This window comes from Corythoichthys intestinalis, chromosome 3 (assembly GCF_030265065.1).
Source record: "Corythoichthys intestinalis isolate RoL2023-P3 chromosome 3, ASM3026506v1, whole genome shotgun sequence".
NCBI lineage: Eukaryota > Metazoa > Chordata > Actinopteri > Syngnathiformes > Syngnathidae > Corythoichthys > Corythoichthys intestinalis.
In genome coordinates, this window is record NC_080397.1 from 26339904 (window position 1) to 26363268 (window position 23365).

Consider the following 23365-nt stretch of genomic DNA (forward strand, 5'->3'; position numbering starts at 1 on the left):
ATGTTGATGAGTCTTGTAGCTCGCTGAGTAGACGTGTTGACGTGTTCGGCCGCTCGTGACTCTCTTGACTCTGTTAACTCAGCCGGAACGCGCACGGCAAAATATAGTTTCACCCCGGAACACAACATGCCCCACATAAGTTCCCTAGGTGAAATCTGTAACTATGTAGTGGTCACCACAAGACTCTAATTTAGAAATTTGAAATTTATTTATTGTTTTTTAAATGATAGATGCAAGTCAACACATGCATCTGCATGTTCCATGAGAAAAAAAAATATCTGGATTTAGCTAAAAGACTGGACAAATAATTACTGAGAGAAGGAGCCGGATCAGCCCGTTTAAGTCGAAGTATTTAGTTTTCCTGAATGCAAATTTAAAATAAAGCAAGGTGTAGCTTATGTTTGTTTTGTTCGCTGCTGCTGTTGCAGTTACTACTCACTATTTTTGTTATGATGCAGCATGTTTGATTTTTGTTGGTTGAAGTTTAATTTTGTTGCTTGTTTATTGTTTGGAGCCTTTATAATGTTCAATAAAATAAGTAAAAACCCTTTTCTATGCTTGATAATTATTATTACTATTTGCAGTCAGTAGAGTTCAAGTCACCAAGTCATTTATCAAAATATATGCTAAATTTGTCATAAATATTTAAAAGAAAAGCTTAAGTTAAAAGAGCCGTTTAAGAGCCTAAAAGAGTCGGCTCTTTTCACTGAGCCGATCCAAATAAACCGGTTCACCGAAAAGAGCCGAAAATCCCATCACTACCGCAGTGGCGACGCCTACTTTGGTCTTTTCTTCTTCGGAGGTGCTCTAACTGCAGACGCAGTCGTTGTCGCTACCGTGACCAACATCGAAAAAGAAAAAGGCGGAAGTTAGTTTAGCAATTTACGTCAGGACGAATTGATTTGTTTCTCTATTTGTTGTCGTTGAACTGTGTACGAGATCAAAATGTTGAAAGAGTTGTTCAGGGAGCGCCTCGTTGCAGCCGCCGACGAAATTTTCGCCCTAGTCGAAAGAAATATGCTGTCGTACGAAGAGCAACTTTGTCAAGCCAGAGAGGAGAGCGAACGACATCGACGACAACTCCAAGCTATTTGCAAGGCTCAATTTGGCATATCCTTTGAAGGTCTGTTGGGAGTAACACGCTCACAATTTGTATTTTTAACTTTGAAAATTAAAAGCGGTACTTAAACGCTATAAATTGTATTGTAGTTACTGAGCAAAAGAAACAGCCGCTAGCTATTTTTCCAAGCAGGAAATAGTGACCTCCACGTCAGCTGGCATAGCCACCGGAATAACTAATGAAGGAGATGGTACCTTTTCTCGTTGACACCGTCGAACCGTTTGCATTATTCTAACACACTCGATATAATTAAAAAAAAAAAAAACATTTAACCATAGTTTAATATTATAATATAATAATTTTAATATAGGTTATCATCAAGGGCGTAGGTTTGGTCTCAATATTGGTAGGGACGATATAACAGCATAACCTCCATTTACACTTTTTGCTTGAGACGGGACATTAATTTGCTGTTGCCATAGTTTGCACTTCCTGTGGGTGTGGTATTACAGTATAAAATGAATCTCTGTGATGTCTCTCTGATATATATGCTGAGAAGCACACTGAATAAAGAAGTGTTGTTCCATTCAAGTCTCGGCCTTACATGTACAGTGGGGAGAACAAGTATTTGATACACTGCCGATTTTGCTGGTTTTCCCACTTGCAAAGTATGTAGAGGTCTGTAATTTGTATCATAAGTTCTCTTCAACTGTGAGGGACGGAATCTAATAAAAAAAAAAAAAGAAAATCACGTTGTATGATTTTTAAATAAAAATTTGCATTTAATTGCATGAAATAAGTATTTGATACATCACAAAAATCGAACTTAATATTTGGTACAGAAACCTTTGTTTGCTATTACAGATACCAAATGTTTCCTGTAGTCCTTGACAAGGTTTGCACACACTGCAGCAGGGATTTTGGCCCACTCCTCCATGCAGATCTTCTCCAGAGCCTTCAGGTTTCGGGGCTGCTGCCGGGCACCACGGACTTTCAGCTCCCTCCATAGATTTTCTATCGGGTTCAGATCTGGTGACTGGCTAGGCCACTCCAGGACCTTAAGATGCTTCTTACGGAGCCACTCTTTAGTTGCCTTGGCTGTGTGCTTTGGGTCGTTGTCATGCTCGAAGACCCAGCCACGACCCATCTTCAGGGCTCTCACTGAAGGAAGGAGGTTGTCAGCCAAGATCTGGCGATACATAGCCCCATCCATCCTCCCCTCAATACGGTGCAGTCGTCCTGTACCCTTGGCAGAGAAGCAGCCCCAAAAAATGATGTTTCCTCCTCCATGTTTCATGGGATGGTGTTCTTGGGGTTGTACTCATCCTTCTTTTTACTCCAAACACGACGAGCCGAGTTTAGACCAAAAAGTTCAATTTTGGTCTCATCCCACCACATGACCTTCTCCCATTGCTCCTCTGGATCATCCAGATGGTCAGTGGCAAACTTCAGACGTGTCTGGACATGCACTGGCTTCAGCAGCGGGACCTTGCGTGCGCTGTAGGATTTTAATCCATGACGGCGTAATGTGTCTCCGATGGTTTTCTTCGAGACTGTGGTTCCAGCTCTCTTCAGGTTATTGACCAGGTCCTGCCGTGTAGTTCTGGGCTGATCCCTCACCTTCCTCATGATCAGTGATGCCCCACGAGGTAAGATCTTGCATGGAGCCCCAGAACGAGGCAGACTGACCGTCAACTTGAACTTCTTCCATTTTCTAATAATCGCTCCAACAGTTGTTACCTTCTCACCAAGCTGCTTGCTTATTTTCCTGTAGCCCATCCCAGCCTTGTGCAGGTCTGTTATTTTATCCCTGATGTCCTTACACAGCTCTTTGGTCTTGGCCATTGTGGAGAGGTTGGAGTTTGTTTGTTTGAGCATGTGAACAGGTGTCTTTTATACACGTAACAAGTTCAAACAGGTGCAGTTACTTCCGGTAATGAGTGGAGAACAGGAGGGGTTCTTAAAAAAGAACTAAGAGCCGAAATATGTACTAGTTGGTAGTGTATCAAGTACTTATTTCATGCAGTTAAATACAAATTTATTATTTAAAAATTATACAATGTGATTTTGTGGATTTTTGTATTAGATTCCGTCCCTCACAGTTGAAGAGAACTTATGATACAAATTACAGACCTCTACATGGCTTGCAAGTGGGAAAACCAGCAAAATTGGCAGTGTATCAAATACTTGTTCTCCGCACTGTACTTAGATTAAGGAAGTACATAACAAAAGTGGAAGACCAAACAGATTGGGTGAACGGGGATTAGGGATACACTTCTCACCTGGAGGAAGTCGGCGTGATGTAACGATGACGTCACCTCGCTTGGCAACGTGTCGCCATTTTGTGAAGGGGGAACGCACAGCTAAACATTCCATAGACAAACGTCTGAAATTAATATATTTCTGGTGTGTTTTGCGTCTTTTTTCCTAAAAACGTCTTAAAAGTGGCTATTATCACGAGTCACTGCCGACAGATGCGAGGAAGCGATGCCATTTAAAATTAGCGTTTATTGGCTTACAAAGCTGCCGATACAAAGTTGCAGCTGATAGCTGGATAAACAAAGGAAGGGCCTGCAGTGGAGTTAGGAAACATCTACAACTACCTCAGTACAATAATACAACAATAGTATATGAACCGTTGTTATAATGATACTGGACTATAACACATTACATAACCGCATTAAGCCAAAGAAATACACACACACACACAAAAATAAATAAATAACATCATTGAATTCCAATGAGAGAAAAAAAACAAACATAAATGAGGCATTATTCGTCCAAAGAGCATGAGGGCACTCTGGTGGAGAAAATAGTTCCTAGTTTAATAGTGAAGAGTTCCTTCATTATTACTATTTAGAAATTAAAAGGAGCATATATCCTTTTTTCCGTGGTCAATCAGTACCAAATAAAAACTTGGATAGAGGTTGAAATCCGCACTTTCGAGTCATGTTGAGAGCAGTGCTCTATATCAAATACTTCATTTTTTTACGGTGCTAAAGACCACATGATTGAACAGACTGGCGTGAAGCTAGAACAGCAAGCTTGCGTCTGATTGGTGTAATGGAGTTATGTGATTATTTTTGCGATGTCTCATTGGTGAAATCGGTAGAGCTACTTGCTACTACTACAGCTGTTACAGCTACTCGGCATCGGTGGCAAAAAAAAAATCTAATTTTTCTAATAATCTCTTGTTTATTTAGCACCTTTGGATAACTTTGAGAGTCCAACTGAATGTAAAAGAGTGCTTATTCATCAACACAAAAGCTTCGAGAGCAAAATAGTATCAGGGTGAAAAATTTCACAGAACACCGGCTGTGAACACGTGTGTGAATGTAGAGGTGGGGGCGTGAAGTCATCAGCCAATCAAACTTGTGTTGGGGGGGTGGACTAACACATACAGCAAGTGAAGAGGGGTCAATGTAAGTCTGAACATATTGAGAGTACAGTAATTCACTTAATGGTAGGGTTAATTCTATCCTTACAACATGGGAAGACAATTTAAATTACCTATATAATTGAAGTCATTATATAAAGCAAATAAGGTTGCGTAAAAGTTGGTGGGGACAATTTAAGCATCCTGAAAAGTTGGTAGTGTTATGTCCCTACCGTCCCTATGCAAACCTACGCCCTTGGTTGTAATACACAGATGCTCTCCTCACAAAGCAGTAGGCCAGCGCTGAGTGATCAGTGCATTCCATATCAGCCCTCGCCTGACAAGCAAAGGAAAAGACACCGCCTTCGTCATCTCTTTGGTGGGGCCAAGGCACCCTGGCCTACCCAAGAACAAGAAGAACTAAGTTTGTTAAGCTCGGCGCCTCTCGGACGTCAAGGCAGGCCGAACCCCCCCACAGTTGCCTTAGCAACCACGACCTAGCAACGAAACGTGACGCACAAACCTGACCGCCCAAATCTGCAACAGAAGAATTATCTTAGACGCACACCCTTCGTCCGGCCCAATACCACCCAAACACACCCTTCTTCCTGTCCACGGCGCGCCTCGCGATAGCCTTCAAAAGACTGAATGTTTAACTTATCGTTGTTATTTTTCTCGGGAACGTTTTGTTGACGTATGATAGGGTGACCTTGCCTCCCCGCCTGAGTGTTTGTTTCGCCTTGCAGTTTTGATCGCTGTCGACCTGAATAAATTGTCAACTTGTTTTCAGTGAGCCTTCTTTAAACCTTTCAAAATTGAGTCAGTACAGAGGGTTAGGACTAAGGTGAACGCGCGGAGTTTGGCCTTCTGGCCGGATTGCTTGGCTCCCGCCGGCCCGGGCCGTTGGAACTGCGCCAGCACGGGTCCGGCGGTTTGGCTGGTTCGATTCCGGTCTGGTCTGGCTAGAAGGTCAGATTCCTTCACTAATGAATGTTAAATAGGTAAACAAAATCGTCAGACTCAGTCAGACGTCAGAATTATATTGATTCAATTTGTAACAGAGAAACGGAAGCAAAGACGTCAGACTTGCTTCACCTTGATCGAGCTGAAACTGCCAAAAGCAGTTTTCTTAGCATTTCTGTTTTTAGGTTTTATTTTTGAACTGGGCTTGTTTTGCATGTGTCCCGCAGATGTCCACCAGTTGATTGGTGGTCAGGAAGAGCTTTCCCCTCAGCTGCAGTGTGGGGGCTCCAATTCAGAGCTTACACAGCCCCCCAGTGTTATAACTAAAGAGGAGGCACCAGAGACCCCCGACGTCAAAGAGGAAGATGTTAAAAGGGAAGAGGACGGGGCTCACGTCAGCAAATTGTCACTGTCTGGCGTCTCTGTGGAAAGGGACGACAATAAAGATGAACGCCTCATTGGAGACCAAGCTGGAGGACGACCACAAGAAAAACTCTGGGTTCCACGGTCAGAGAGCGATGACACGGAAGAACGTGCGGAGAGCGGCGCAGATGGCAAAGGTGATGAAAAACAGTCTAAGTGCTCTCAAAAGAAAACAACTCTTGCCACCGGTGATAGCTCTTTTTTTAACATGGGGTTTTGAAAGTTAACGTCATATTTTTGGGATCAAAGTGCCGTTCCGCCCCCAGATTTTTTACCGGAAAGGTCCGGTACGCTGTTCCGGACCTTTCACCCCTGGTTAGGACTGAGCAAATCTGAGGGAGGGTCGCACTGTCTATGTCTGTTTGGACCAGAGGTTGCGCTAGACATTTTCATTGTCTGTCATTTTGACTGACAGGGTCATAAAAATCCGGTCATAATCTATTTTTACCCGTCACTTAAATTTTTAAAATGATAATGATGACATATTCAATAGTATTTAGTTTTCATTCATTTTTAATTAATATTGTAACGCTTGCTTGGCGGCGAAAAATTGGACACGGAAGTCGTGGTATTTTTCTCCCTCTTTTTACTCTGCTTACCGCCAACAACACCAACAAAACAACAACTCCGCCCCCAAAGAAAAAGAGGCAACTATATAGACCTCAATCACCGACGTCACACAATGATCTTAATTGTGGTTGTCAGCCCAAAATCTTCTAAATATATATTAAATGCATCTTACCAGATATAAAATGACTACTACATAGTCTGTGGTGATCGTTTGGTGCCCAGATTTCTTGTCGAATTACAGCAGTGCATCTCGCTCTCCTCTTCGGGTCTCTCAGAATACGGTAGAACTTCAAGTCTCTCAGTCTATCTTCTCTGTTACTGCAACCAACCGCCACACACGCCTTCAGCATTTTGATTATTAACCCTTTAAGGTCTGGGCCTATTTTGTCTGATTTTGCATGCCTTTGAAGTTGCCTTTATATTTCAAAGACAGAATTGTTTACGATGGCCTGGTTTGGTCCCTTTTTTTGTGACACCTTGAACTTCATGTCCAAACTGTTGTTTCCTTCACTGACCAATTATAAGTCATAATTTTGGGCCCAAAAAGACCAAAAATTCCAAAATTGTTTTGTCAAAATTTTTAATATTGATGTCCAATTGACAACCAAACATGCGTAACGAACCGTTTTGAAACTTTGTAATATTTATTCAACATGTTAGGATGAACATTCAACCAAAAAAATTTAGAATAAATAGTCTTTTATTTGACAATTCAACATAAACAACAGGTATAGCCATAGGCGTTTTTTGCATTTATACATGCTCTAGTCAAAACAGGTTATATACAGCAGACCAAACAGTGAAGAACAGTGAAAAAATATACCATCTAACACAAAAAGTGTTTAGAGGCCATCTCTTTATGAGTTTAGGTATTGCGGCCCATCGCCTGATGAAAACTATGTACACACAATCAAGCTTCTTGAACACACATTTATATACACAAATTGAGAAGACTGATTGTGGGAAAAAATATATATATATATATAACATTGGGGAAAAAAGTATTTTCAAAAATATTTACAATAAACAAGTTAAATTTTTTTCAGGCATGCCACTCCGACAAGCAGTTTCGTCCTGGAATTAGACACAGGGCTACATCACAGCCCACACTTCCATGGGGTGTCGGTCCTCTTTCTACCCTTCCATTTTCATTTCACTTTACTTTCATTGTCACTATAAATGTACATGAAACAAAAGTCAGTATTTATGAAAATAATAAAGTATAAAATAAAAATATATACAGCAATAAATAATAATGGAAATCTATATGTATGACAATAGAAAGAATACCGTAGCTGAATATGTGCTACATCCCTAATCTTCATATAGAAAGAAGACCACAAATTATACTTTGATCTGATATGCACATCTTATTATTACATACACAAACACGCACTTATATTGCATCAAAATTAACTTTGTCTTGCAATATCAAAAGAAACTTTTACAGCATAAAAAAAAAAAAAAAAAAGTGAGTTGGCTTACCTCTGCTCGTCGATGGCGTCACCCACGTGTTCAAATCCGTCACTATCTTCACTCGAGGACTCTTCCGAAGAAGACGATGATGACGAATTTGGACCACCCTCTTCCTCAAGTTGATCAAAAAGCACAATTGCTTGCGCTAAATTTAGTTTTCCGTTCATCCTCAAAGTCACACAAAGTCGTCGCTCGCCCCCTCGCTGCTTCAGATTCACTCCTCCCTCTCGTTCGGTGGAACCTCGCGCGGCAGTTATATTTATAAAAAAAAAAAAAAAACGCATTTTGTGCTTCCACTGTGACTTCGAAAGGGTTCGTTTGATTTGTGTTTTTTTCATGGAGCTTCCGTTTTGAAAAAGGACAAGAGATGATGGAAATATAGACATAAACAAATGATCCATGCAGCGTTTTAATGTTTTTTTGAGAGGACAATAAAACTATAAAACTTAAATGACAATATCTCACGTTTTAGTTGGTTGATTGACTTCAAATAACAACGAGAGTAAACCGCAACTTCCGCACTTTAAAACGAGACCAACCAACGGCATGTGGGTGACGTAATTAAAACGCGAGGGTGCTTCAAAGACGACGTGCGCTGAGGACGCGCCGGCGCGTCCTTCGACTCTCAAGGGTTAATGTTAACGAGCAGAAAAACACGCCGTAATAGGAGGCATGTACTTAGCGGTAATGTGTAAACACGACAAGCTGACACACAATATGGCGGCTCCAGTCAGGGGGGCGGAGTTGTGACGTCATGTGATTGGGGTCTATACACAGGCGGCAATCTAGTCCACCAATTGGACGACGCGCTGGCACACCGGGTGCACCAATAAGAACCTCGCGTTGATGTGTCAATCATGGTGCCGCCGCCAGACCTAGGTGACGCTACAATATTCTGACAGAATAGCCAACGACGTCATGCATTAAGAGAGACAATAGCTAATTAATATGCTCACTCGCCACCCTGTGGTCTGGGGTGTGAATTGCAACCTGTCAAAATGACGGATGGACTTCAGTTTTTTCCTTCACCGTTTTAAAAAAACGGTCAACGACGGAAAATATTCGGTTAACGCGACCCCTGGTTTGGACATTGTCCGGTGAATCAAGTTATCAACCAATCATGTTCGATTTTTCAGTAGGCGGAAGCCCCAAAAAACTGCTCGTGGGCCTTCCTGAAGTTTTAGCGAATAGGCGAATAGCCAATTGATTGTCTATTATTATGATTTGCTGGCAACGAGCTAAAAGCACCAAATAATGCAATTTAGAAAAATTACAAATTAATTCCCCTATGTTTACCACCAACAGTCATCGAGAAGTATTTTGCATGTGACCGCACAGGAATTTTAACATCGAATTCCGTGTTTTCTGGAAACTGCTGGAGAAATTGTTGTGAGATCGTTTTCTATTATCGCTGAGTCCTGCTTATTTAATGGTGGGTTGCGGTTGTGCAGGTTCAATTCATTGTGCTGTATGCTCTGACCATGTTTTTTTTTTTTTTTGACGGTGATGTCTGAGAGTCCCGAACTTAAATGCTCACCACTAGACACTGCTGATCTCTGAACTGGGCTTGTTTTGCATGTGTCCGCTAGACTTCCAGCAGCTGACCGGTGGTCATGAAGATCTTCCCCTTCAGTTTCTGTGGGCTGACTACAGTTTGGAGCAAGAGCAGCCACCGAAAAACAGGACGGTCCGGAGCCCAGAGCCTGTCAACATTAAAGAGGATTATCTACATCCTGTCCATATTAAAAGGGAAGAGTATGAGGATGAGGCTGAGGTCAAAGCCTTGTCAATACCTGCCATCTGTTTGGAAAGGGAAGGTAATGAAGAAGAACGACTAAGCGGAGACCACCCTGGAGAACAATCACCTAAAAAACCCTTAGCTTTTTTTCCCAACAAATCAGCATTGATCGAACACACGAGAAGACACAAAGCTGAAAAGCCCTTTTGTTGCTCATCTAGCAGTAAAACATTTGCTCTGAAAGGAAGTCTGGTGAGACACATGAGAAAACACACAGGAGCTCCCAGGTCAGTCAGCAATGACACGGAAGAACCTGCGCAGAGCGGCGCTGACGGCAAAGGTGATGAAAATCAGTCTTAAGTGCTCTCAAACGGAAACAACTCTTGCCACTGGGGACGTTTAAAAAAATTGGCAAAAACACCCCAACCTGCTTACATTGCGGTTAACATTTTCCTTACAAATCAGAATTAATGAGACACATGAGAAATCACTCAGGAAAAAAACCTTCACTTGCTCGGTTTGCGATAAAACATTCTCTCATAGAGTCTGATTCGATACGGATATATAATTGCAAACCTATCAATACGTGTCACCTGAAATTTGTTGTAATGGGGTAAATTTAATTTTACACTACTCTTGATAGTAACAGTAATATAGGATATTTTTGCATTTTTCTTGTTCACTCATTGGCTACCATTGATGTGGCCCAGTCAAAATGGATCGGACGTCCACCACCGTCAATGGCACTGAAACAAAAGCATTCAGGGGGCGAAAGTGGCATGAAGGTCGTTGCGGAGCCCCCCAAAAAAGGGCGGTGAGGTCACATGGGTATGCTGCCGTACTTCCACAGTGTCATTCTTTAACTACATAAACATGTCGTCGGTTCTGCCCTTCCAATTTGAACCTGAGCGGAATATGAATGAGAAGGACAGCTCTGTCGATATTTCTCAAAACGAGCAGCAAAAGCAAAATGAAAAGGAAAGCCTGTATGAGACGAGTAAGCCTAAACGTGTCAAGTTTGCTAGTGACTGCTAGCAATTTACTGCTCTCGTGACTGAGCAGAGGAGTGATGTCAAAAATGCTAGCAGATCTTCACTGTAAACGATCGTGTGATCAAGAGGTGCACGATAATTATCAGGCCAATAATTATCGGACCGATAATTATCGGGCCGATAACGGGAATTATGACGTCATCCCAATAAATCCGATAACATTATATTTTATCGGGCCTATTAATACTATTTTTGGCACGGTGTTGGTGGATTGGGATGTGTGCATTTGTTTCCACTCCTGTTTTGCCAGTATGCAAAGTTTTGTTACTGTTCTAGAGGCCTTATTTTTCCATCCCTGAGTGATGAACCCTACTATGGCAATTAGCAAACGTTTACATTTTACAGTGTTATGTTTACAGGTTATTGAGAAGCCTTTTGGTTATTGATAGGCTTGCTGTCCTATAATTGCCAGGTTAAGAAAGTTGTTTCATGGACCAAGACGACAAGTCTCCTGTTGCACCAATTGTTTTATCTACTGACAAAGCACAATACCTGTTGGGTTTATGTTTTAGTTATGTGGTTATTGTTCACCTCGTCAATGATATTGACTGATTGATTGTGATTGACTCAAATTATATTTATTTGAAAAAAATAATATGGGCACTTTATTTGAAGTCAAAACTGTTCTTGTCTTTTGTTTTGTTCATTATAATAATGTTCATGTGATCATGAAAACTGGTTAGGTCAAAGGCAAATCTATGCTGAATCCACCACTTGTATTTTTGACCTACAGGTGTTCAAAAACTCAAGTGAATATACATTGGAAAAATTATACATATATTATCAGTTATCGTATCGGTATCGGCCTTAAGGAGCAGGAAGTTATCGATACTGGTATCTGTTTCAAAAAATGGATATCGTGCACCCCTAGTGTGATCCAACTTATTCCAATATTATTATGGAGATAGTTAGCATCCAGAGCTGTCGTGTGCTTTACATATTAGGGTATACAGTGGAACTAAGCAGTTTGATTATTTTTTGCAATACAGAACACGAAAACATTGATGTAGTCTACTGAGACGTCTCATGATGGCTTACCTTATTTTTGTCTCATAAAAGCACTATCCACGTCAATGATCGTCCTGCCTGTGTTCTCATTTTATCAGATGTTGCTCCCGAAGCTTGCTTCCCAGTCAATAAGTGACACGAAAAACGAATGAATACATGTTTTAAACTTAGTTTGATTGCTGGCTATTTGTATCATTTTCTGCCTTACAGATTGTAATGCCTTATTTTGCACATTGAGATCTAAGAGGACTGTCGTGTACTTTATTTGTACTTAAAGCACATGCAAGACATTGTGAGCAAACATGATTCTCTTTTTATTCCACGTCACACTGGCGCTGTATTAAGGGAGTGTTTAGGACCACACTTTTGGCAACAATCAAGAAACGCTACAATGACCACGTCATTTTTTTCATCGATAGTATGTTTATTGTTTATCGATCTACTAGCTGCAATCAGTAACTCAAGTCCTCAGATGAAAAGCAGCAAATGGTCCGCGAATGCGGAAGCAATGCTTGACCACAAAGCAGACAACAAATACCGAGGTACAAGGGTTTATTGAACACACACAAAAAACACGCGATCGTGAAAAGGGAGACGATAGGAAAAAAAACAGGGTGAAAACCGCGGTTAGAAGCCATCAAGGCAAGGCAAAAAAAATAATGGACTCAAATACCTGCACATGGTAGAGGATTCCAAAAACCAGGGCGGCAGGCAAATGAAAAAACCCAGACAAAGTCGATTATTCACTGGGAAGAAAGCTTCGGGAGCAACATCTGATAAACACAGAACACCGGCAGGAGGATCATTGACGTGGACAGCACTTTTACGTGACAAAAATAAGGTAAGCCGTCATTAGACGTCTCAGTAGACTGCATCAACGTTTTCGTGTGCTGTGATGCCAAAAATCAAATCAATCAAACTGTGGTGTTTCATTGTATACCCTAATCATATGTAAAACACACGGCAGCTCTGGATGCTATCTATCTTCATATTAATATTGGGCTAAGTTGGATAACACAATAGTTGATTGTGAAGATCTGCAAATATTTTTTGACATCACTCTGCCGCTCCGTCACTAGAGCAGGAGAGTGCTAGCTGTCACTAGCAAACTTGACACATTTACTCTACTCGTCGCATCCGGTCTTTCCTGTTACAGTGGGGCAAATAAGTATTTAGTCAACCACTAATTGTGCAAGTTCTCCCACTTGAAAATATTAGAGAGGCCTGTAATTGTCAACATGGTTAAACCTCAACCATGAGAGACAATGTGGGGGAAAAAAACCCAGAAAATCACATCGTTTGATTTTTAAAGAATTTATCTGCAAATCATGGTGGGAAAAAAAGTTCATCTCAATACTTTGTTATGTACCCTTTGTTGGCAATACCGGAGGCCAAACGTTTTCTGTAACTCTTCACAAGCTTTTCACACACTGTTGCTGGTATTTTGGCCCATTCCTCCATGCAGATCTCCTCTAGAGCAGTGATGTTTTGGGGCAGTCGTACTGGGCAACACGGACTTTCAACTCCCTCCGCAGATTTTCTATGGGGTTGAGACCTGGAGATTGGCTAGGCCGCAGATTCCATTCCTCCCAACGATAGCCTCAAAACATCACTGCTCTTGGTATTGCTGGTATTTTGGCCCATTCCTCCATGCAGATCTCCTCAAGAGCAGTGATGTTTTTTTCTGCAAAGGGACTAGGACGACTGACGAGGAATGGTATTGCTGGTATTTTGCCCCATTCCTCCATGCAGATCTCCTCTAGAGCAGTGATGTTGTGGGGCTGTCGTACTGGGCAACATGGACTTTCAACTCCCTCTGCAGATTTTCTATGGGGTTGAGACCTGGAGATTGGCTAGGCCACTCCAGGACCTTGAAATGCTTCTTACGAAGCCACTCCTTTGTTGCCCTGGCTGTGTATTTGGGATCATTGTCATGCTGAAAGACCCAGCCACGTCTCATCTTCAATGCCCTTGCTAATGGAAGGAGATTTTCACTCAAAATCTCTCGATACATGGCCCCATTCATTCTTTCCATTACATAGATCAGTCGTCCTGGTCCCTTTGCAGAAAAACAGCCCCAAAGCATGATGTTTCCACCTCCATGCTTCACAGTGGGTATGGTGAATTCAGTATTCTTTTTCCTCCAAACAAGAGAACCTGTGTTTCTACCAAAAACTTCTATTTTGGTTTCATCTGACCATAACACATTCTCCCAATCCTCTTCTGGATCATCCAAATGCTCTCTAGCGAACCGCAGACGGGCCTGGACGTGTACTTTCTTCAGCAGGGGGACATGTGATGGATTTGAGTCCCTGGCGGCGCATTGTGTTACTGATAGTAGCCTTTGTTACTGTGGTCCCAGCTCTCTGTAGGTCATTCACTAGGTCCCCCCGTGTGGTTCTGGGATTTTTGCTCCCCGTTCTTATCATTTTGACGCCACGGGGTGAGGAGGGAGTTGAAAGTCCGTGGTGCCCAACGACAGTCCCAAAACATCACTGCTCTTGAGGAGATCTGCATGGAGGAATGGGCCAAAATACCAGCAACAGTGTGTGAAAAGCTTGTGAAGAGTTACAGAAAACGTTGGGCCTCCGTTATTGCCAACAAAGGGTACATAACAATGTATTGAGAGATTAACTTTTGGTATAGACCAAATACTTATTTTTCACCATGATTTGTAAATAAATTCTTTCAAAATGAAACTGTGATTTTCTCGGGGGGGTTTTTCCCCACATTCAGTCTCTCATAATTGAGGTTTACCCATGTTAACAATTACAGGCCTCTAATATTTTCAAGTGGGAGAACTTGCACAATTAGTGGTTGACCTAATACTTATTTGCCCCACTGTATGTTTGCATTTGCTGCTTGTTTTGTGAAATATCGACAGGGCTGTCCTTCCCATTAATATTCCGCTCGGGTTCAAATTGGAAGGGCAGAACCGACGACATGTTTATGTAGTTAAAGAGTGACACTCTGGAAGGCCGGCAGCGTATCCATGTGACCCCACTGCCCTGTGTTGTCAACAACCTTGGCGACCTACTAGGTAAAATAATTTTGCAAATGTTATTCAAACAAAAAAATTAAGTGGGGTTTTAATATCAAATTAATATAGTTTATACTTGCATTTATGTTATAAGAATTACATGTCTGTCTATCCGTGGTACCCTTAAAGTGCCTGTGACACGAAAAAGCATGTTTATTTCATAATACACGCGGTATTTTATGCCCCTGAATGATATGGACCGCTTGGATGTGTGTGGAAGCGATCGCTATATTTATTTAGTTTTTTGAATCCCGCGCCATGAAAATGAGTGACTTCCGGCTTCGGTCTTGCATTGAGGAGGAGGGCGCTGTGACGTGCACGGTAGAAGACGTTCTCTTCACTATACAGTGTACTGTTGTGTATGAGGACGAAGGATTCAGCTGATTTTGCGGATTAATACTTTTATTTTTTGCATCACGCCAGCCAAATGGCTGCAGAAAAATCATTCTGTATGCGGGAGAGGCGTATGCGCCTTTTTGGAGTTTCAAAAGGTTCCCATTCACCGTGGATATTTACTGTGGGACCATTGGACTTACAAGGAAGTGAGTAAACATCTTGTTTTGTATTATGTCAAATACGAATACAGTGATTACAAAGTAAACACTATAAAATTCCTTTAAATAAAGGACTACTTACGTTTGATCATTGATAGGCATGTAAAAAGCTATCCTCATGCTCATTAGCAGTTAGCTGTTAGCACGTTAGCTGCACAACAATTCCAGCCACCCTCCTCCAGGGAACGAACTGTAAATTGCTCTCCGCCGGGCGGTTTGCCGATCCGCAAAGAAACTCGACAACCGGGTCGTCATGTCAAATAATCCAGGCTAGTTATGTGTGATTTTCCACTTCGAAGACTTTGAAACATCCCTCGGTTCGGGTTAGCATGTCGGCTAGCTGTCACTCCTTCTGGTCTGGTTACATTCTCCGAAGCCGGGGAAGGGAAATTACATATGTCCGATTTAGGTGTCATAAAATATCGTTCGGGAGGTGTGACAGTAAAGGTGAAGTCGACTGTTTTGACCATTATGGAGTAATTTTGCCATGTCGTCTTGAATAAATGGATTTTTATTATTTTCCATTTAGCACAAGATTGTTATTTGTCATGACCATGCCATTTATTTAGCAATTGGGGAAAGTACTTGGGTAAAAAGAATATCCTGTAAAAATATTGAAGTAAAGAGACAGAAACAATGACATTTTGCCGCTCTCTTCGTCGCGTTTTCCTCATTGTGAATAGTTCCCCCTCGACGGGCTGACTGGTCCTTCTCAAGCCATTTATATAGCTATTGGGGAAAAATACTTGGATAAAAAGAATATCCTGTAAAAATATTGGGAGTAGAGAGACTGAAACAATGACATTTTGCAGCTCTCTTCGTCGCGTTTTCCTCGTTCTGAACAATTCCCCCTCAATGGGCTGAATAGTAAAACCGATGAGCCTAGTCTACCGCTGACGTCATCCACCTGTTGGGGACGCTAAAGCCCTATAATTGTAGGCGTGGCTAACTGGCAGATTAAAAGACTAATTTCTCGTCATCTGCGCTTTGCTAAATTGTTGTATATAGTCGAATCGTCTCAAAATATGATTCTAATTCACATAATAATTCCATTTAAGACTTTTTTTCTGGTGTCATATGATCTTTAAACAAAATCACTATACAGTAACTCCGACCTCTTTAGCCTGAATTTTATTTTCCCTCATTTCCTCCCATCAAAATGCAAAACCTCAATTTTAACTACTTAAAGGGTATGACAACACCTGGGGAAATGCTAATATTCCATCATTTATCCATCAACGCATGCCTTTTGAATTCATATCATGCCACTTCGTGTAATTACACACATCGCAACACCAAGAAAATGATAGAAATTAGGTCGATTGTCAAGCTAAAAGGACCTGCCCCCGAGATGCCGGAAATCTAGCATATTGTGTGCGTGACGTCACTATAGGGAAACAACCGGCTTAGTGCTTAGTACTGAATGGCGGCGATGATGGTGGACAATTTTGTTTCTATTTGCTGCGACGAATCCGACGTAACGAACATTCTTCTAGTGGTGACGAGGAGAGTTATGAACCTTTCTTTGGTGTTTTGTGTTATCAATTTGAGCCCAAACGAAAGCCAATGCAGCCTAATGAAAAGATCATTGAGGGGAGCAATCACACTGATGAAACACCGGCGGCAACAGAATCACCGAATGGTTTGTTTTGCATTTCTTTTTGTGAAGCTGATACACCGTGGCCGCAAAATAAAGTAATGTATAGAATAATTATCATTTAGTATGCTATCATCGGTTTAGCTCTGCCAACCGACACAAATATGAATGGGATTAGAGGATTTGTTCTATATATTTTACGAGCGATAATTTATACATGTGTCCAGTCCTATATCCAATGCGTGATATGTTTTTTATTATAAAAGAGTACTCACTCTGGCCATTTCCCTCCTTTGCTTTGTCTGGGGTGGTGAGGTGGTCTCATCAGAGCCAGTCATCGTCCTCTTTCACCGGGCACCGCATCTGCTTTCAGCAGCAATTTCTTAGCAAAACCTGATTTCATTTGCCCATAGTTCGTATAGCTTTCAGGTGTAAAATGCGCACCACACAAAACTGTGCCGGAGGCTAAGTCTGCAAAATTAGCCCTCTTTGCACTGACGAACTTTACTCATTGTCTGCGTAGTCCAGCTCTTTTTCTCGCGTTCGAGAACTCATGGGTACTACATTGCGACAAATGGCTATGTGTAAACCACATAGCATGACAGTTTTGAACCATTTTAGCGATTTTTTGATAAAGCACAAACGCAACTCTCTCGTCGATAAACAACGATGGCACCTGCCTCGACCTTTTGTTTCCTTGTTATGACGTCTCCGCCCCATTCGGCTGTTTCCGGAACACTTTCGGAAATGTTCGTCATTTTCAATCTATTTTCGAAAATTGCTCATTAATGTGATTGATTTTTTTGTTAACTTTAGCAATATTTGTTATCTTGGCACATAACGGTTCTATTGATGTCTCACACCCCCTTTGCGTTTTCATACCCTTTAAGAACATAGAGTGTACAGTACATTAAACATTGACTAAATGTATGATTCTTTAAAAAAAAAAAAATTAACAAAAACAAGTACAAATGGCTTGCATTATGCACAGTGAAATGGAATACATTTTGAAAATAACGCAAACATTGACTTTTTTTTAATTATAAGGAAATAAGTAACCTAACATGGGTAAATGAACAAAAATAAGTAAAAAACAAGTGCACATCAACTATTATTGCCAAATGTATCACATTTGAGACAAGCATTTTTGGACCTCATTGCAGTAAAAAAAAAAAAAAAAGTTAAAAACCTGATTGTGTTCAATCTCACTTTAGCTTTTTGTTTTACCACGGGAACTACATATAATGCTTAATGTATCATTTATGATACAAATTGCAGAACATTTATACCAATTAATGAAACTTTTTTTTTAATTTACTGTTTTTAAGGACCACATATAGCTTTCAAATTTTAAAATGTTTATTTCTGGGGTCAGGCATTATAGAATTCCATTATGGAAGATGTTTTGAAACTCCCATCAAAGCAAATGTAATAAAGAAAAGCTTCTTCAACTCTTTCTCTTTAAGATCCGATCAATTTTCTGTTGCATTGCCTTTTATTTATCACATTAATTCAACAAGGTTCTTCTTTTTTTGTTGTCCCAGAAAACATGTGCATTTGACCTACTCAGAGCTAACTATCCATGGTGATCTCATGTCAGTATGCCAGCCAATTTATTGAACAACCGGAGTCCAGGGTGGTTTGGTGCACGCATGCGCACATCGCTGCAACTCGTCAGACTCAGGCTACGTCTACGCTAGAGTGGATAATTTTGTGTCTTGGAAATCTGGACAATATTTTATCACTGTCCGCACTACGTTTAAGGTCCGTTTATAAACGCCCTGCTCCTGCAAGGGACGTCTGCATTTGCGCAGACTATGCATGCTCTAAAAGGAGCCATCGCCATTTTGTTTTGTGTGTGCCATTACAGCATTGTAAACAATAGAAACGAATGATAAAGATGTGGCTTTCCTGCTCCTCTTTTTACAACTGAAAGAGCTTGTAAATTTTACTCTTGAATATGTCCGGAGAAGACATCGAACAACGCCAAAAAATGATAAGCTTCCATATCAGAGGTGGCCCACATGGACGATGAGGTAGTCATGCGTCGTCTGTGTAAATGCAGGCATCCCTTGCAGGAGCAACGGTGTGTTTATTAACAGACCTTAAACGTAGTGGGGACCGTGATAAAATATTGTCCGGATATAAAAGACAAAAATTATCCATCCTAGTGTAGACGCAGCCTGAGAAAGACGCTGGGAGAACTGTGGAATAAATAAATAAATAGATAAAAAATATCCGTGGAAAAGGATGACACTACACAAGCACTTTATTAGGCTTGTTGTTAACACTTGTGTATGTAAATCAGACGTTAGTAGATTTTCTTCTTGGAGAAGCGTGTGTGGCAGCCTTTTTTTTTTTAACATGGGGTTTTGACGGTTGCCGTCATATTTTTAGGATCAAAGCACCATTCCGGCCCCAATTTTTTTACCGTAACAGTCGGTACGCCGTTCCACCCACTTTCACCCCTGGTTAGGGCTAAACAAATCTTGGGGAGGCTCGAGCTATCTATGTCTGTTTGGACATTGTCTGGTGAATCAATCAATCATGTTTGATTTTTCAGTAGTTGGGACCCCGCAAAAACTGCTCGTAGGCCTTCCTGAAGCCCTGGCAAATGGCCAATTGAATGTCTATCATTATCATTTGCAGGCAACAAGTTAAAGGCACCAGCTAATGCAATTTCTGCTGAAAAAGTGTCGTGAGATCGTTTTTCATGATCGCTGAGCCCTGCTTATCTTACGGTCGGTCGCGATTGTGCAGGTTCAATTCATTGTGCTCTTTGCTATGACCATGTATTTTTTTTTTGACAATGATGTCTGTGAAGCCCGAGCTGTAGTGCAACTGCTGATCTCTGAACTGGGCTTGTTTTGCATGTATCTGCTATAGACTTCCAGCAGCTGACTGGTGGTCAGGAAGATCTTCTCCTTCAGAGTCTGTGGGCTGACTACAATTTGGAGCAAGGGCAGCCACCGAAAAAGTGGAGGATCCGAAGCCCAGAGCCCGTCAACATTAAAGAGGATAATCTATATCCCATGTATGTTAAAAGGGAAGAGGATGAGGCTCAGGTCAGAGCATTGTCAATACCTGGTGTGTCTTTGGAAAGGGAAGGTAATGAGGAAGAACGTCCAACCGGAGACCACCCTGGAGAACCATCACCTGAAAAACCCTTAACTCTCCTGTCAGACAGTGACGACATCGATGGTGATGACAAACAGGCCAAGTATTCCTGTAAGGACACGCCTCTTGCCAATGAGGACGCTTCACTAAAAACTTTTATCTGCTCATACTGTTGCCAAGTTTTTCCCAACAAACCAGCATTGATCACACACGCAAGAAGACACACAGCAGAAAAGCCCTTTTGTTGCTCCATTTGCAGTAAAACATTCACTCTGAAAGGAAGTCTGATGACACACATGAGACAACACACAGGAGAAAAACCTTTCAGTTGCTCAGTTTGCAGTAGCAAATTCTCTCATAAAATAAGTTTGATAACACATATGAGAACACACACAGGAGAAGTACCCTTCCGTTGCTCAGTTTGCAATAAAATATTCAGTCATAAAGTAAATTTGGTAAGACACACTAAAATGCACACAGGGGAAAAATCCTTTTGCTGCTCCGTTTGCAGTGAAATGTTCTGCCTCAAAGTACATTTGGATAGACACATGATTACTCACATGGGGAAAAAACCCTTTAGGTGCCCCATTTGCAACAAAGCCCTTTCCAGCAAGGAAACGGTGGCATTGCACATGAGATCTCACACAGGAGAGAAACCCTATAGTTGCTCTATTTGCGGTAAAGCATACACCCAAAGGAAACCGTTTATGTACCACATGACAAAAAAACATGCAGGAGAATAACCCTGAAGTTAGTCACACCTCGTCCATATGTAGCTGGGTATCTGTTAACTCATTCACTGCTGTTGACACAAACTGGATTAAAATAAATGTACTGATACAATTTTTGGTTCCTTCATACTGATACAAATTTTGGCTCCTAATTAAAGGAAGTAGCAGAATACAAATTTAACTTGGAATATATACATTTAGATAATGAGTGTTTCATATTTCAACGTGGTTTAAGAATGATTGCATCTTCCTTAAATATCAGAACCGACTGTGTGGTTTCACACAGCCGGTTGTCGGATGCCACGTTGTCGGATGCCACGTTTTATGAAAAAATGCACTATATTTCTTTGCAGTTACCTAGTATTAAAAGACAAACTTGAATGTAAATTAATTGCTATCATGTCTTGGTCAGGCACTGCTGAAGTCTTTTTTTTTTTTTTTTTTTTTGCCATTAACAGCGCCAAACGATTGGATGTATATCATCTTGCTGATACGGATGATGCCATTTTAATGAATCAATGCACTAATAAACACGTTAAAAAAAAAAAAAAACATTGTTCTTAAATAAAAGGCGATATATTGTAATTTAGAATTTAAAAGAATGGAATTTTTATAGTTCCTCTCAAAAATTGTATATTTTTGCAGATGTGCATGGCTAGGGCACAGATTTGGGTCTTTTCAATGTTCTGTGCAGTCACTATCATTTCAACCACTGTTAGTGTTTAGTCAGTGATTATGTCATACAAACCTGTTGCCGGCGGCAATAGTAAATGGTACAGCATGAATGCGCTTTTATTGCGTTGGCATTTACATTGTGTTTTTTTGTTGTTGTTTTTTTGCTTACAAGCACTTGCTGGATAGGATTTGTAGATAATCACTTTTGGAGTCAAAAGTGGAATTTTTCTGAGCAAGGCTCATCAATACAGATATTGTATGTGCAAAAAGCCTGCGCATGATTAAAATATTTTTTTTTTTTCAGTTTTTCATGTTATTTTTAATATTTTCATTTGGGTAGGAAAGAGCAACTGTTTGAAAATAATTATATTTGTGGTAAGAACACAAAACCATGTTTTAGATGATCATGTGATTTTATGTATCCATATTTTTGGGAAACAAATCTGATAATTGTTTAGGTGTGTCTAAAGTAGACATAAATTCCATTTTTTATCATATACACTTATCTCACTCAATCTGAAACTTAAATAAAACTTGAACGCTGATTTGTTGATGTATTTATTTTTGTTTAGATTTTTTTTGTTTTGTTTGGGGGGGGGGGGGCTCAATCTTTTCTACCTGATCGAAGATTATGACTAATAATAATATGTGTCTTTTTTCCTTTGGTTTAAACGCTCTTTGTCAAAACCTGGGACCCACACTGCTACCCCCAGAGAAAGATGTCTGAATAAAAATATATATACACACGGCACAAAGAAAATAAAGGAAGACTTTAAAAACACAAAAGATAGCTGAATCTTTACTAACAATAAGCTGTTGTATTATTAACATAATAATGACACATAATTTGATCAAAAGGAAATGATGACCCTATCGAGAGGGTAAATTAAAGACACTGCAGAAATCAAAGTGGAGAAAATGATGCAGCAGTCTGTCCATTTTCACTAAATAATGGAACAACTCAAAATGATTCGCAATGGTTTCTGTGGACCCCATGTGCTTGGACACATGCCTGACAACGTCGGGGCATGCTCCTCATGAGAGGACACATGGTGTCCGGGGGGATCTTCCGGATATGGATCTGGGCATCGCTGGGCTCCTGCACAGTTTGCGGTGCAACCTGGCGGCACTGGATGGACCTAAACTTAATGTCCCAGTGGTGTTCTATTGGGTATAGGTCAGATAAATGTGGGGGCCAGTCAATGGTATCAATTCCCTCATCCTGTAAGACAGGGGTGTCCAAACTTTTTGGTGTGATTGGTGTGATTTGGTGTGGTAAAAATGTGGGGGGGCCGACCTTGCTTGACGTCCTTTACGTAGAACAATATATTTAAGCAAATTTTAGCAAGCCATTCTGTGTGTCACATGCTTTATTTATTTTTTTAAATTAATAATAACAATCTCGCAACTAGCCTTTGTGGCGTTCTCTTTCGATTCTCGGGTTCTTGCGAAATACTGCTGCTGTAAAATTATACTAGCTTCAAGTTGCTTTAATATCTTCCCTGTAATCTTGTCCTACATGTCAGCGTCTCTTGTTTGGTAATATTGCCTCAAATTGAACTCTTTAAAAACAGCGACTGTCTCTTTGCAAATGAGGCAGACGCAGTTGTTGCGAATTTTAGTGACGAAATAGTCCAATTTTCACCTATCCCTGAAGCGTCGGCCGTCGCAGCCAACTTTCTTTTTTGTGTTGATTGTCACCATTTTAGAAAATTGGGAGTTAAGGGTCACATGGGGTAATGTTGCTTAGAGTGCTGCTGCCTTTTAGTGGGTAAATGAGCAGCATTTAGTGTGTAAGCTCCTTCATATAATGGTAGCAGTACTGCTGACCAATTTATTAATAGTCTGTGTGTGGGCCAGACGTTATTGATTTTATGACAGAGGCTGGGGGCTGGATGAAATTTGACCAGGGCCCGCATTTGGCCCCCGGGCCGGACTTTGGACATGTCTGCTCTAAGAACTGCCCGCATACTCTAGCCACATGA

The 23365-nt window shown here is 40.9% G+C and overlaps 1 protein-coding gene across 1 annotated transcript; it reads left to right on the plus strand.

The window, feature by feature from the left end:
- Positions 1–789: 789 nt before the first annotated feature.
- LOC130913840 (zinc finger protein 260-like) lies at positions 790–21914 on the plus strand. Its single transcript, XM_057832736.1, has 4 exons — positions 790–1123; positions 5627–5959; positions 9458–9946; positions 19744–21914. The coding sequence occupies exons 1-4, from the start codon at positions 946–948 to the stop codon at positions 20715–20717; spliced, it is 1974 nt and encodes a 657-aa protein (XP_057688719.1). The 5' UTR covers positions 790–945; the 3' UTR covers positions 20718–21914.
- The last annotated feature ends 1451 nt before the right edge of the window (positions 21915–23365 follow it).